Below are 12,251 nucleotides of genomic sequence, written 5' to 3' on the forward strand. Positions count from 1 at the left end.
GCTTATTCAACGTTTTATCCTTTTGTACGATTCTTATTTGTTTTTTTTTGTTACAATAATATATTCAAAACAAAGTGACAGAATTAAATGTAAAAACAAATCACCGTGAGCGGTAATGTTCTAAAAATGAGTTCCCATCAAAAGATATTTTACTTCTCCAAAAATCCCGTCTTTATAACCAAAATTTTCCCAAAGTAATAAAAGAAGGGGGAATAAGTTCTAATATCGTCCATTTGAAAGTCCCTCCTTTGCCCTCCTGGGAAATCTGTACCACTCCTTTCGCAAAGTCACTGGGTTCTTTTTTTTTCCAGAAAATACCCTCTTTTTTGCAATGAAAAATAGAGACAATTTTAGCTGTTTTTTTGCACAAAATTGGTGCTAGTGCCAGAAATATTTTTTCCCAATTTTTGGGGTCGATATTTTACTTCTTTATTTTTTTCCTAATTCGACGTAAAAATATATTTGAAACTCTCGAACTTTTAGGATAGTTTATTTTTTATTTCATATAAATATTAAAGGATGGATCAACCTCCGTTGGGAACAGAACTCTTCTAGCGATAGAAAGTTCAGTAACTTCGACGGTGACGAAATTGACGTCATCTGTTTACGTTTTTAGAACATATTTTTAAATATCAGAATAATAATTATAAAACGATACTTTTCAATGGAATATTAATATTTTTGTTAGAGTTTTAAAGATATCAATTTAGGTCCATTATTTCTTGGTCATTTTCTTAATAACAGTTTCCGTAGTTGGTTAGATAAGTTATTTATCTGTTATTTATCTGTTATTTAATTCTAAGTATTACATTTTATCTTCAGAAGAGCTTAAGCATAAATTCCGTAATAATCTGTATTTTCGTTAATTTTATTTTTGTGAAAGAATTTTAAATATTTCAAAACCATTTATGGAAAAAAGAAAAGGGTTTTTCTATTCATCTTTCGAGTCAATTCCGCGCGTTTAGCCACAAGTAACATCATAAATATAGGTATGTCACAAAATTACAGTCTGTCGCAAAGTAGGTTAATCAATTGGAAGATTCGGAACAGGAAACAGCATTGTTGGTATCGGGCTATTTGGATGGTGATAAATACGAACTAAGCGGATTTAATACTTTTAATAGTCAACCAGTGACGTAGCTGAGAACTCAGAGCCCCCCCCCCCCCGCAAAAATCTCTATGAGGTCCCCCTTTTTATGGTTAGCGGGGCCCCCCTCCGAAGCTCGAGGCCCCCCCCCCGCACCGCGGGTCCTGCGGACCATCAGCTTCGCCACTGTAGTCAACCTTACGTTCTAATTCTATAACTCATCGTTATTTGGCCAATAGAAACGCTCGTTATTAAAAGTGTTTCAATTTTCCATAAGCCTTTGCTGTTCCTTTAAGAAGACAAGCAGCTAAAATTTCCCGCACATCGTTATCTAGTAGTTACAAATAATATACAACTTTGTTAACGTAAAGATTTATAAGGTCATTGGCGAAACAGACTAAATAAAATAATTATCGTTGATGGAAAATGAAATGTCATACTTATTTTTTTATGTTACTTATGGTACCAATAAATATTCCTGTTTTTTTTTCAGAAACTTAATTGTGGAAGATAAGAGTAGAAATACAGATCCTTTAGTTAAGTTTATATTAGAGATTTTAGCTTCAGGCGAACACGACCCGGGTTAGCCTTTTATATATATATAATTATATTTTCTTTTAGTTCATTCCGTATTTTAAAAAATGTCCAATGTATTTATATTTCTTAAAAAGTTTCTTTTCGCGAATCCGAATAGGATTTAAAACATTTTCTTTTTGTTCCATTCTCTATCTCTCTGTCTCGATTGATGTTGGTTCTTCTCCTTCGGGAGCGTGATATACTTTTGAGTAGGAGGGTAAATGGTGGTTTCTACGTCGGGGGGACACGGGGACTGGCGTGGCGGTGGTGGAATGGGAGACCTTTCTTAGACGTTGTCCCTGAGGAAGAAGCAGTCGTACCTGTCCTTGGGCGAGCAGTCGTGTAGCTTGGCCACGACGGAGCGCTCGTGGTAGACGGCCTCCGTGTTGAAGAACTGCGGCTTGTAAGATGACACCGTCGTGGTCTCGCACAACGAGGAGGGGTAGGCCAGGCCCCCGAACGAGTCGCTTTCCGTCGTCGAACCTGCGACCGGAGAAAAAAAAAACCCCGAAAGAACATTTTAAATTTGATTTCGATTTTAAGAAACGCTGGCTTTGGCGAAAAATGATTCAAAGTTCCTTTCGTCCTGAAGGAGTTATATGTCTATTTGCTCGGTTTCGAAAACGAAAAATTCAGACTACGAGTTAAAGAAAAGATACGTTCTTTTTGGATGGCAAATCGGAAATGCGATAAGAATTTTGTTTCCGTAAAAATGTCGGAAGAAAGAAATGGAGAAAATTTTGCGTGTGATGGCTTAATGCGAAGCCGCTTTCACAATTTTTTAAATATTTACTTTAGAAACAAAATATCTAACAACTAAAAATTCTAAGGAATATGAACTTTAGATAAAATTCTAGATATTTTACCAGGAATGTGTTTAAAATTAAAATATTTTTCTCAACGGATACATCGTGGATAAAATTGCCAATTTTTAGATACGTACAAACCATGAAAATAACGAATTTTCTAATTTACGATCAAAGAATGTTTTTAGATTAACAGAGAATAAATTAGTAGAAATTATGTTTAATTCAGAGAAAACGGCATGGTATTAGAATTAAACATAATTTCTACTAATATTCACCATGGTAAATAATAAGTTTAATATAGAGAATAAATTGCTTCAATTAAAACTTCTGATTCCATGATCTCCTACACGGAGAGATAGAGCCTGCGATAATACCGGGGTATCTTTTGCCCTTACTGGCAGAAAGGGGGAAAGGCACATGGGCGTGGTTTACATTCTGGAAATCACGAGTTGAACAGAGTTCTACCCACATATTCTCTGGTTACCATAAAACATCGTACCTATTACTGACTCTAAAAGGGAAAAATAATTGTTAGCTTTTCGAAACCATTTTACAGTAATCTGGGGTCTGGGCTGCGTCAAAATTCTAAGAACTTTTCCGTTGATATTGAGAATTATCACTTCTTAAAATTTTGACGATCCTCCTCACAGGAAGTGACGTAATCTCTTCTCGCAAGTTCGCTTGAGATAGTGCTCGGAATTGTTTATTCATTATCCACAAATTTTCCGATTTATTTAAAAAAACGTTGGTAAAAAAAATATCATTTTCACTTATTTAATTATGTTTTTCACGCAACCAAGCATTTATTTGAATAAAAGTGGCATTTATTTTAAAAAAATTGTTTTATTTAAATAATAGGCTTATTCACTTTCGATTATTTAAACATTTTACAATTTTTATTCAACTATTGGTTATTTAAATAAATATTATTTAAATATCGCCGAGCTTATTTTATTCATGGATAAAAATTAATCGAAATCCAAGCACTAGCTTGAGAAGAGTGAGAATATCAAAAAGGGGGAAACTATAAATAAAAATGGAAGCTAATATTCTAATCAGTTTTCTTGATGCTGAAGGAAATAAACAATATGATATTTTTGTGAACGTTAATGGTACGTTAATTTCCGATGAAATCTTCCTTTTAAATTATAAATCAAATGTTTTCTTCCGTTATATATTGTCGTGAAATTGTGTAAAAATAATATTTATTGTCAAAGGCTTAGTTTACAACGTTCGTTGGATTCTAGTAAGCCGCCATCTTTAGATGAATCATTTTACTTTTGACGCTTTTTTTAGCGAGTTCTACCGAGGAGAAAAATTATCATGAAGAACTCTTCTTAAGAGAAGAATTCCTTCTTAGAATTTTGACGCGCGCCCCTGAGAGCGAGCTCAAAGCGCGTAGAAAGAGCGGTTGTACACTTTGGTATCGCTTACCCAAGAATTCCTCCTTGGTGACGACCTTGAAGTTGGGAGGCGGAAAGGAACTGAAGGAAGTTTGCTGCTCGACGGACTTGAGAGCCGGGTTGGCGGAATTGGGGTTGGTCCAGATGGTCGTGGTGCGGGCGCTGATCTCCCTGGCCCTCCTCGAGTGGCACAGGATGGCCAAGGCTACCACTACGCCCACCAACACCCCGACCGTGATCGGGATCCCGATCATCACGGCGTCTGGTTGGCCCGGACGCAAAACCAAGGCCCGTTCCCAATTGAGAATGCCCGTGTGAGGTCCTACGGCAAAGAAAAAAAGAGACGAAACACTTTTCACAATTTTGAATCGTACAATTTACGTTTCTTGACCTTTGCTAATACAGCCTGTCTGCCTTTGAAAGGACTCAATTACTATTAGGGTGGGGTGGTGAAGTGGTTAGCATTTCCGCTTCATATAGCAAGAGGAGCCGGGATCCTGCCCAGCTTGTGGCACTGGTGGAAACTCGGAACCCCTTTCGTGTTGAGTTTGCACGTTAATTAGTTAAAGGGGTCTTCCCTCAAGTACTTCGCTTTTCACTTTCCATTAGCTCGCGTTGCACGAAGGGCTTGCCACTACCCTCGTACTCAAAACAATCGTGTCATCTCTATTAATGGCAATAAACGTCACTAGCTGACTTGGGCCTAGGGAGGTGCTTCTGGTATTAACCTCACTTCTGATGTTATTACTTCCAGCCAGGGGCGTTGGAACGTTCTAGAAGTTGGAGGGGGCAAAAAGAAACGAAAATCGGTCCGGAGAATGGTTTTGAATTTTTAATGGAGTGTAGCTTCTCCGAATGCACGTGTACTTTTTACTACTTTGTAAATTGGCGGGAAAAGACTGAAATTTAAACACAGTTGAGGTTCTATAAGCTTTATATATACTTAATGAGAATTTGAGCCTTTTGAAGATTTCAACTGAGCAAAAGGTTGGAGGGGACAATAACATTAGTTGCCCCTCCCAGCAAAATTCTAGGGATAGGGGCATTGCCCCCTGCCCCCCCCCCCGTTTCCTACACCCCTGCTTCCAGCAACACATCATTTTCGATAATTCGCAATGGTCAAGTAATTTTTCAGTTTCAAAACATTCAACATTCATTTAGCTTTTGCAGGAGCTTTTGATCACCCTTAGTTGCCATATTTTTAATGTATCTTTCACAAAAGAATTATCCATCTGTCTATACCGATAATTTTAATCTAGTAAGACTTGTACCTTCGCAGAATCCCACTGTTTTTTCAAAATTGTTTTGGAAGAAAAAAAATACATTATATAGTAAATACGCCGATAAAATTGTCGTCGGCGGCGTTAATCATTTTCAGAGCGTTCAACTAGAGCGCCGACCAACTAGTTTCGGCGACGGCGTACGGTTATTTCTGTTCAGCGGCGGCGTTTGGCGGCGTAAGCCTTAAAAATGGATCAAAGAACATAAAAAATTGAAATGGTAATTATAAGTAAACACAGGCTAGGAAGTAGGACCTGAAACACGCATTCTTTATTTAAAAGAAATACTACAAAAAACCATACTAGAAATAAATGTCACCTGAGATAATGAGCTTTGGAATACTAGAATTGTGTGGCTTTGATATTAATGAAAATAAAATAGTCCACTGTGTACAATAAAAACTTTTTATTATAAACAATGGGCTATATATAAGTGCCAAAATGTCTTCAAATATGGCTTTGATATTTCTTGTTTTTTTGGGAAGGAATTGGAAATAGCACGGCATCGCGCCGAAGAAACCGCGGCGGTGGCGGAATGGATATTTCCTTATATATATTATGTACTTCTGCTATAACGCACTGGCCGCGATATATTCAAAATCTCACTCATTACAAACACTCCGTTGATTCTCGTAAAGCAAACACACTCGCGTGTCCGGTTTGAGAAGGAGACCAGATGCTCTCCAATTAGCTGTTTATCCGTTCCGTATATGAATTTGGACCGTATAACTGTCAATTTGGAAATGCCTCGCCTGTCTACATTATATTGTTTTGTTAATTAGTTCCGTTTTTGTTCCGGCGCGACATCGCGTCAGTCGCGACCCCTGACGGCGGAGAGGAAAAGCATCCCCGAGCATTCGATAAATTCCTCCTTTGGCGACAGAGAGGTCCGCTCTCTATTAGAATATCATTCGCGCTTCGGCGAGTGGAATACGTCAAGTTCCTGTTCGGCCCATTCTAGGCAGATGTACCCCGCTAGTCATTCTCCGTCGTACCCCTCGAGGCCGAAATTCTCCCTTACGCGATATTGCTTATCCTCTCTACTCCGGAAGGGTATACTCTAGTCAAAACCTCACTCGTTGTAATGCCCCAAAGGCGCGGGACACGTACGCCCTTCCCGCGTACCGTGGATGGTACAGTTCACTACGTTCTAACACGGACTATATTATCTCGCGTAGTGCAAATTCCAGTCCGAATAGCCACTATGCTAATGTACCTGTCCGCTCTCTTAACACGCGTAAAATAGTCGCGCGACGGGGAAAGGCCAACAGTCCAATCTGTCTATTCCTCCGGGCCCCGGTCGCATCTGGGCCCGGCTTCGTAAGTCGAAGGAAATGTCGCTACTAACGGTTGATGGGTTCTGATTAACACTGAAAGAGCTAGTTAAAAGCCGGCTAATTATCTTTTTCATCTCCCCGAATCCGCTCTTTTAAGAAAGAGAAGCCGTAATTAGCTCGACGTGCCCGGGGTTACCCTCTTTTTGTTCAGAAAATGTCTGACGCACCCCGCGTTTAAAATTATTTTTAGCACCCACCACTTCTCCTACTCTCTTTTCGCGCGTATAATTATTACGGAGGAAATCTTTTCATTAACGCGCGGGCTTCAAATTCTGAGCATTTTATTCAATGTTTTCGGAAAGATTCATTAACAAGGAGACATCCCAAAGTGTAACCCACCGATTTTGTTTAAATTCGGGGGATTGGTAGACCTTCATGTCTCATGAAAAATCCCAAAGGGAATTTATTCAATGAGCAACCGTTTTGCCATGGCAACGAAAAATGTTTTTGACAACCGAAATTATTAAATTTTCCCATTGAAAATAACATGGGATTTTGACCTCAAATTGATCAAAAGTTGATCAGTTTTGATGTTTTTTTGTCAATTTATATCTATTTTTTCTATTTTTGTCATTTTCGAAATTTTGGAATTTGTTAAAATTTTTCACAAGGGGGGGCTAGGAATCGTTCAGAATCCCATGTTATTTTCAATGAGAAAATTTCCATTTGTTGTTGTCAAAAACATTTTTCGTTGCCATGGCAAAACGGTTACCCATTGAATAATTTCCCTTCATGATACATGAAGGTCTTCCAATCCCCCGAGTTTGAACAAAATCGGTGGGTTACACTTCGGGATGTCTCCTTGTAAGTTTGGCCTACCTTCCCCCGCAATATCCGCTTCCCCGCCATTTTAAATTAAATATTTTATAGGCTTCCTATCGGTTTTCGTACATTTGATGGAGTACAGTTAATTTAAGATACGTTTCCCGTAATTATACTATCTCCGTCTCGATCGAGACACTTTAACTCGTTTTAAATCAAAATTTATTCATGACATTTGGATGAATTTACCAAGTTTGCAATCCTAAAATCGTCTTTTTGAAAGTTGAGATTGCCATGTTCATGCTAGTTATTTATTATTATAAGATTTTAGTATTTTCCTGAATAGACATTTTGAAGGTCGAGATCACCATTTTCAAGGTCGACTTTTCCACGTTCATGCTAGTTATTTATTATTTTAAGTCAAGTGTTGTTAATTTTCCGGAAAAATAAAATGCGGAAAATTTTCCGCAAATCGGAAAAATAAAAAATTGAAACCTAAATTACTTTTTAAGGGCTTTTAATGTTTTTAACTTTTTATCGATATCAAGAATGTATTTATTTATTCTCAGGGAGAATGAATATGTTGAGACGATCGACGGACACGTTGAGGCCCTACCCCCGTCACGCTAGAGGGGGGGGGAGAAAAAGGAGGCGGTCTTATTTTTTGCGTCCTCGCAGCAGCGTTAATCGCGTCGAAAAACGTAATTTTTAAGAACCAATGAGATTGCAGTAATATTTGATTTTATTAAAGCGGAGGAGCATACCGGGGGGCACAACGGGTGGAATTAGAGAAAAGCTAATAATAATCTCAACATATTCATTCTCCCTGAGAATAAATAAATACATTCTTGTCGATATAAAATGTCTTATATCTGTAAACATACTACAAAACATTAATAGTGTTACATTGTTAATCAGTTTAAACTAGTCTAGAGGTTTAGTTTTACTTTTAGATTCGAAAAAATTAGGCGAAAATGCCGCTTTACTTAAATTTGCAAACAGTATATTAGACTAATCATGGAATGAAGCCTTTTTTATTTTTTTCGGAAAAATACGGAAAATTTTCCGACTTACAACACTATTATAAGATTTTGGTATTTTCCTGAATAGACATTTTGAAGGTCGAGATCACCATTTTCAAGGTCGAGCTTGTCAGTGGTAGATCCGAGGGGCAGTTCACTCCAATGATTATTAGGACACCCCTCGTATGATTAAATCATGATTAGATTAGATTAAAATTAAATCTGTAAAAATGATTAAGTCATGACAAACTTTTTAATCATGATTATTAGGACACCTGGTAACAAAGTGATCTGCCCCTCGGGTAGGGCCTCTCCTACGTTCTCAGTTAGCTAAATGCGTTCTTGGTGTTATACTAAGAGGAAAGAGATGAGTTCCATTTTACTCCATTAGCTATTGTCGGGTGAAAACACTTTCTCAAGAAGTTTCATCGAGGCAGACTCTCCACACTTTTCGGTGTCCCATTGCCCATGGACAGCTCCGCCGCGGAACTCAAGTGGAAATTTCCGTTTCAGAAGAGATAGTATATTTTATTTCTTCCTCCTTCTCCTCTTACCATCCACTATCTCTCGTTTTTATTTAGTTTTTGCCTCGAAGTCCGAAGTTTAGCCGCGAGCGGCGTCGACTAAAAATACTTCACTTTGCCGAGGCTGGGTTCAAAGAGTGGCTGAGATTCCGACGCGATAGAAAAATCCTGGCCAACGGCTATTTTCAGTGACGTCAAACCCTTTCCGCGGTCTCTCCGCCGACCTGCATTTTATTCGCTTTTATCGGCTTTAGCTTTCCTACGCCACCGAATTTAATCCCCGATCTTTTCTTTTGGATATATATTTTTGAAATCCATGGGTTCTGTAAAGTAACAGTAGGCCACATAGAGAAAAAATATTTAATACTCTAGATAGTGGTTTAGGGTTACTTCTGATAGGGTTTTTTTTTAAGGTTGACCGATTATAGGTCTATCACCCGGCCACCTGATTTAAGAAGCAATAAAAGTCACTATATTACTTAGGTAATAACCTAGCAGGTTATTATTTTTTTAACTCCACGATAGTTGAAAAATTTGAAATATTTAATTCGTTGAAACATGGATAGTAGATTTTAGAGGATCGGTAAAAAGCCTGGTTTTTAGCCCCCCGTAAACCAATCACACTAAGGGGGTCGTCCAAGGTTATTTGAAAAAAAAAACAAGTATCGCTAAGAGTGGACGTTACTGTTCGAAAAAAGAAAAAAGATAAACACGAAGTACATTTTGACGCCAAAAGGTATTTTTTCATGTTTTTATAGATTAAATATGATATACTAAATATCAGTTGATCGTTTTTATTGAATTAAAAAACCAAAATTAAAAATTACTAAAATTTTAAACTGAAATACGAAAATTTAAAATCCGATAGCATCACTTATATCCGCGAAAGATAAAAATTAAATTACATTTGCATATTTTTAAAATCGAGTTATTTGAGAAATAGGTCGAATTGGCTGTATTTAAAATTAAGTTAATTTTAATAAGAATAAAACGCGGTACTTCAGCAGAATATGCCTTCGAGGCGCTTACAAAATTAAAATTAAATTTTTTTAAGAATTTAAAAAGATGGAACACGCGCCATTTGAACACTCTGAAACGAGTGAATTTTAACGCCAATTTTAGATAATTTTTATAAAATAGGAAAAATCTGAACAGTTTTTTAATTATTACCTATTTCACAAAATAAAACCAACCCCATCCATTTATTTTACGCCACTATCATAAAAAAATGTATTGCCAAAATGAATGGTTTTGAGTGGATTCGTCAAGTGTTAGATTTTTTTTAAAGTAAGTAAAAGTTAAAGTGTTGGTTGCACGAAATTTTAGCTATGGCTAATTAATGGTTCATTAGAAAGAGCAAACATTTTATAGCAAGTACAGAAAATTTCATCAAAATCGGTTAAGTGGTCTTTGAATTATTATAAAAAGAAGTCGAAATGGTGGAAATCGAGTTTTTTGGCGAATTTCCAGACTTCTCGCCACCCATGACGTCAGAAAATGCGAAGCGTATCATTGGCTAATTGTCTGTAATACATTTCATTACATCTGGGATTAAAAGCAGGTTGATTTAACACAAAGGAAAAAGCCCTACGCAGTAGTAATTGAAATAGGCATACACAAGCCTACGTAGTGGAAAAACGATATGAAACCGAAGGCTCCTTGTAAATTCTTCTTAAAACGTTTTTTATTTCGATAATAAGCCTAATATTATGATTAAAAACCTCTGGTTTGAAAACTTCTACAAGTAAACAGAATCCCTCCACTTCAGTTCGTTCTATTATAGGAATAAAACTCCAGCTTTGATTTGCCCCAAATTGCTCGTGCTACGGAGGAGAAAATTCGCCGAAAATTTCAGGATTTTGGGGAGCGAAAAAGGTCAGTTTCGGACTCAAAGTTAATACACTTAGGCTTGGAGATTTGTTTCGACAATGACATTTTTGGAAAGAGAACGTCCTGGGCTTCAAAACAAGCCCGCATTCATTCGTTTTTATTACTATCGATTTTTGGTGCAACCAACACTTTAAATAAAAAATCTCTCTGAACAAATCCCCAAAAGTATTATTATATCAAACGTCAATCAAACGGTTCAAAACCGTTTAAAACGTTACAAAACAATGTTTATTTTTAAAAAGATTGTTTAAAATTAGATTTAAAAGTGTTCTTCTAAAAGTGTAATTGTTTATTTTTATTTTTAATCATTTCGTTTAAAACTTTACCAGCCTTGCTTTATAATTCCGTATATTTCAACAAGAGAGGCACGCTAAAAAAGAATCCCAACTTTCTCGCTGTAATGATGGTGTAAATTCATCTTCTTTCAGATGTTCTAAGGTTTTCAGTTGGGCATCTCGCTGTAATATTTGAGTCGACGTCCCGGGCTAATGTTTTCTCGTAGGTTACGCGGATAATTAAAGCTTTCTCGGATTGGCCAGCGACCTCGCTTTCCGTTCATTAGTGGATCTCAGTCCCTTCCTTTATTTACTCACGCGCGAAAGCGGGGAAATGTCGGGGTTTTGCGGCGCTACGTTTCTTTTATTCTCCTCGACGAACAATTCCTGGCCTTATTTTTAGTGTTTTCCGCTCGTGTTCCGAACTAATAGCGAAATTAAGCTCCACTCTCCCGAACGGGAAGGATTCGCCTTTCTCGACGCTTTTCTCGGGGAATCTTACGCGTTAGTGAATGTCTCTCTTCTCTTTATTATCAAACTCTTTTATTTTTCTTCGTTGTTATCTAATAATAAAAAAAGAGTCGGATATAAAAGAGAAGGGAAATGTCTTTGTTTGACCACTTGACCATTCTTTTGTTTTTTCGCCTTTCCGATCGGAGCGCGCTTCGACTGACCAATGGCTCGAGCCTAATCGATAATAAGGGTCAGTCTCGGGTTTTTGTCGACTCCCTTTCCCGTTACTAGATATTTCAGATTGCGTTTTCGGATATCATAGGGTTATGACTTTATTTTCAAAGTTGCCTTTTTACAAAGCAAAGTACAAATGGAAGCGTTTTGGGGTCGGCCAGTAACGCCAATTTTATTTGATATTCCAGTATTCCGTCTGGAGAGTTTCAAAGCCGAGTCTCGGATCGGGCGAAAAGCCCATTTATTCAATTTAACGTTTGGAAACTTTGATATTAGAGCTAAGAATCACCGTCTCGCTTTCTCTGTATTTATGACACGCGGAGAAGACATTTTTACGTGCGCGGAATACCGCACGATTCTTATCTTCTTTCTTCGTCGACAATAGCGACATCTATAATAAGATTTTAGCGCTAGCACGCGAGGTGAAATATTGGAAGAAAAATCATGAAATCTGGGTTTCCATTTTTAGATATTTCTTTTTAAGCGTTCTTCTTTTTCCGATATTTCATAGTTTTAAAGAAATGTGGACGTTTTAGAAGTTTTTTGAATTAATTTTCGCAGAATATCTCGTACAGAAAATGTGTTTCCTGAAGCCTGCT

The 12,251-nt window shown here is 37.3% G+C and overlaps 1 protein-coding gene across 1 annotated transcript in view; it reads right to left on the reverse strand.

The window, feature by feature from the left end:
- Positions 1–1,408: 1,408 nt before the first annotated feature.
- Positions 1,409–12,251, reverse strand: part of LOC149948729 (fibroblast growth factor receptor-like 1) — a 138,556-nt gene continuing 127,713 nt past the window's right edge. The window contains exons 8-9 of the mRNA XM_090172462.1: positions 3,907–4,197; positions 1,409–2,146 (exon numbers count right to left, since the gene is read on the reverse strand). Coding sequence (XP_090028588.1) covers positions 1,950–2,146; positions 3,907–4,197 — 488 coding nt within the window. The 3' untranslated portion in view covers positions 1,409–1,949. The remainder of the gene's footprint in view (positions 2,147–3,906; positions 4,198–12,251) is intronic.

Source organism: Leiobunum rupestre, chromosome 4 (genome assembly GCF_980474605.1).
Source record: "Leiobunum rupestre chromosome 4, qqLeiRupe1.1.hap1, whole genome shotgun sequence".
In the NCBI taxonomy this organism is placed as follows: Eukaryota; Metazoa; Arthropoda; class Arachnida; order Opiliones; family Sclerosomatidae; genus Leiobunum; species Leiobunum rupestre.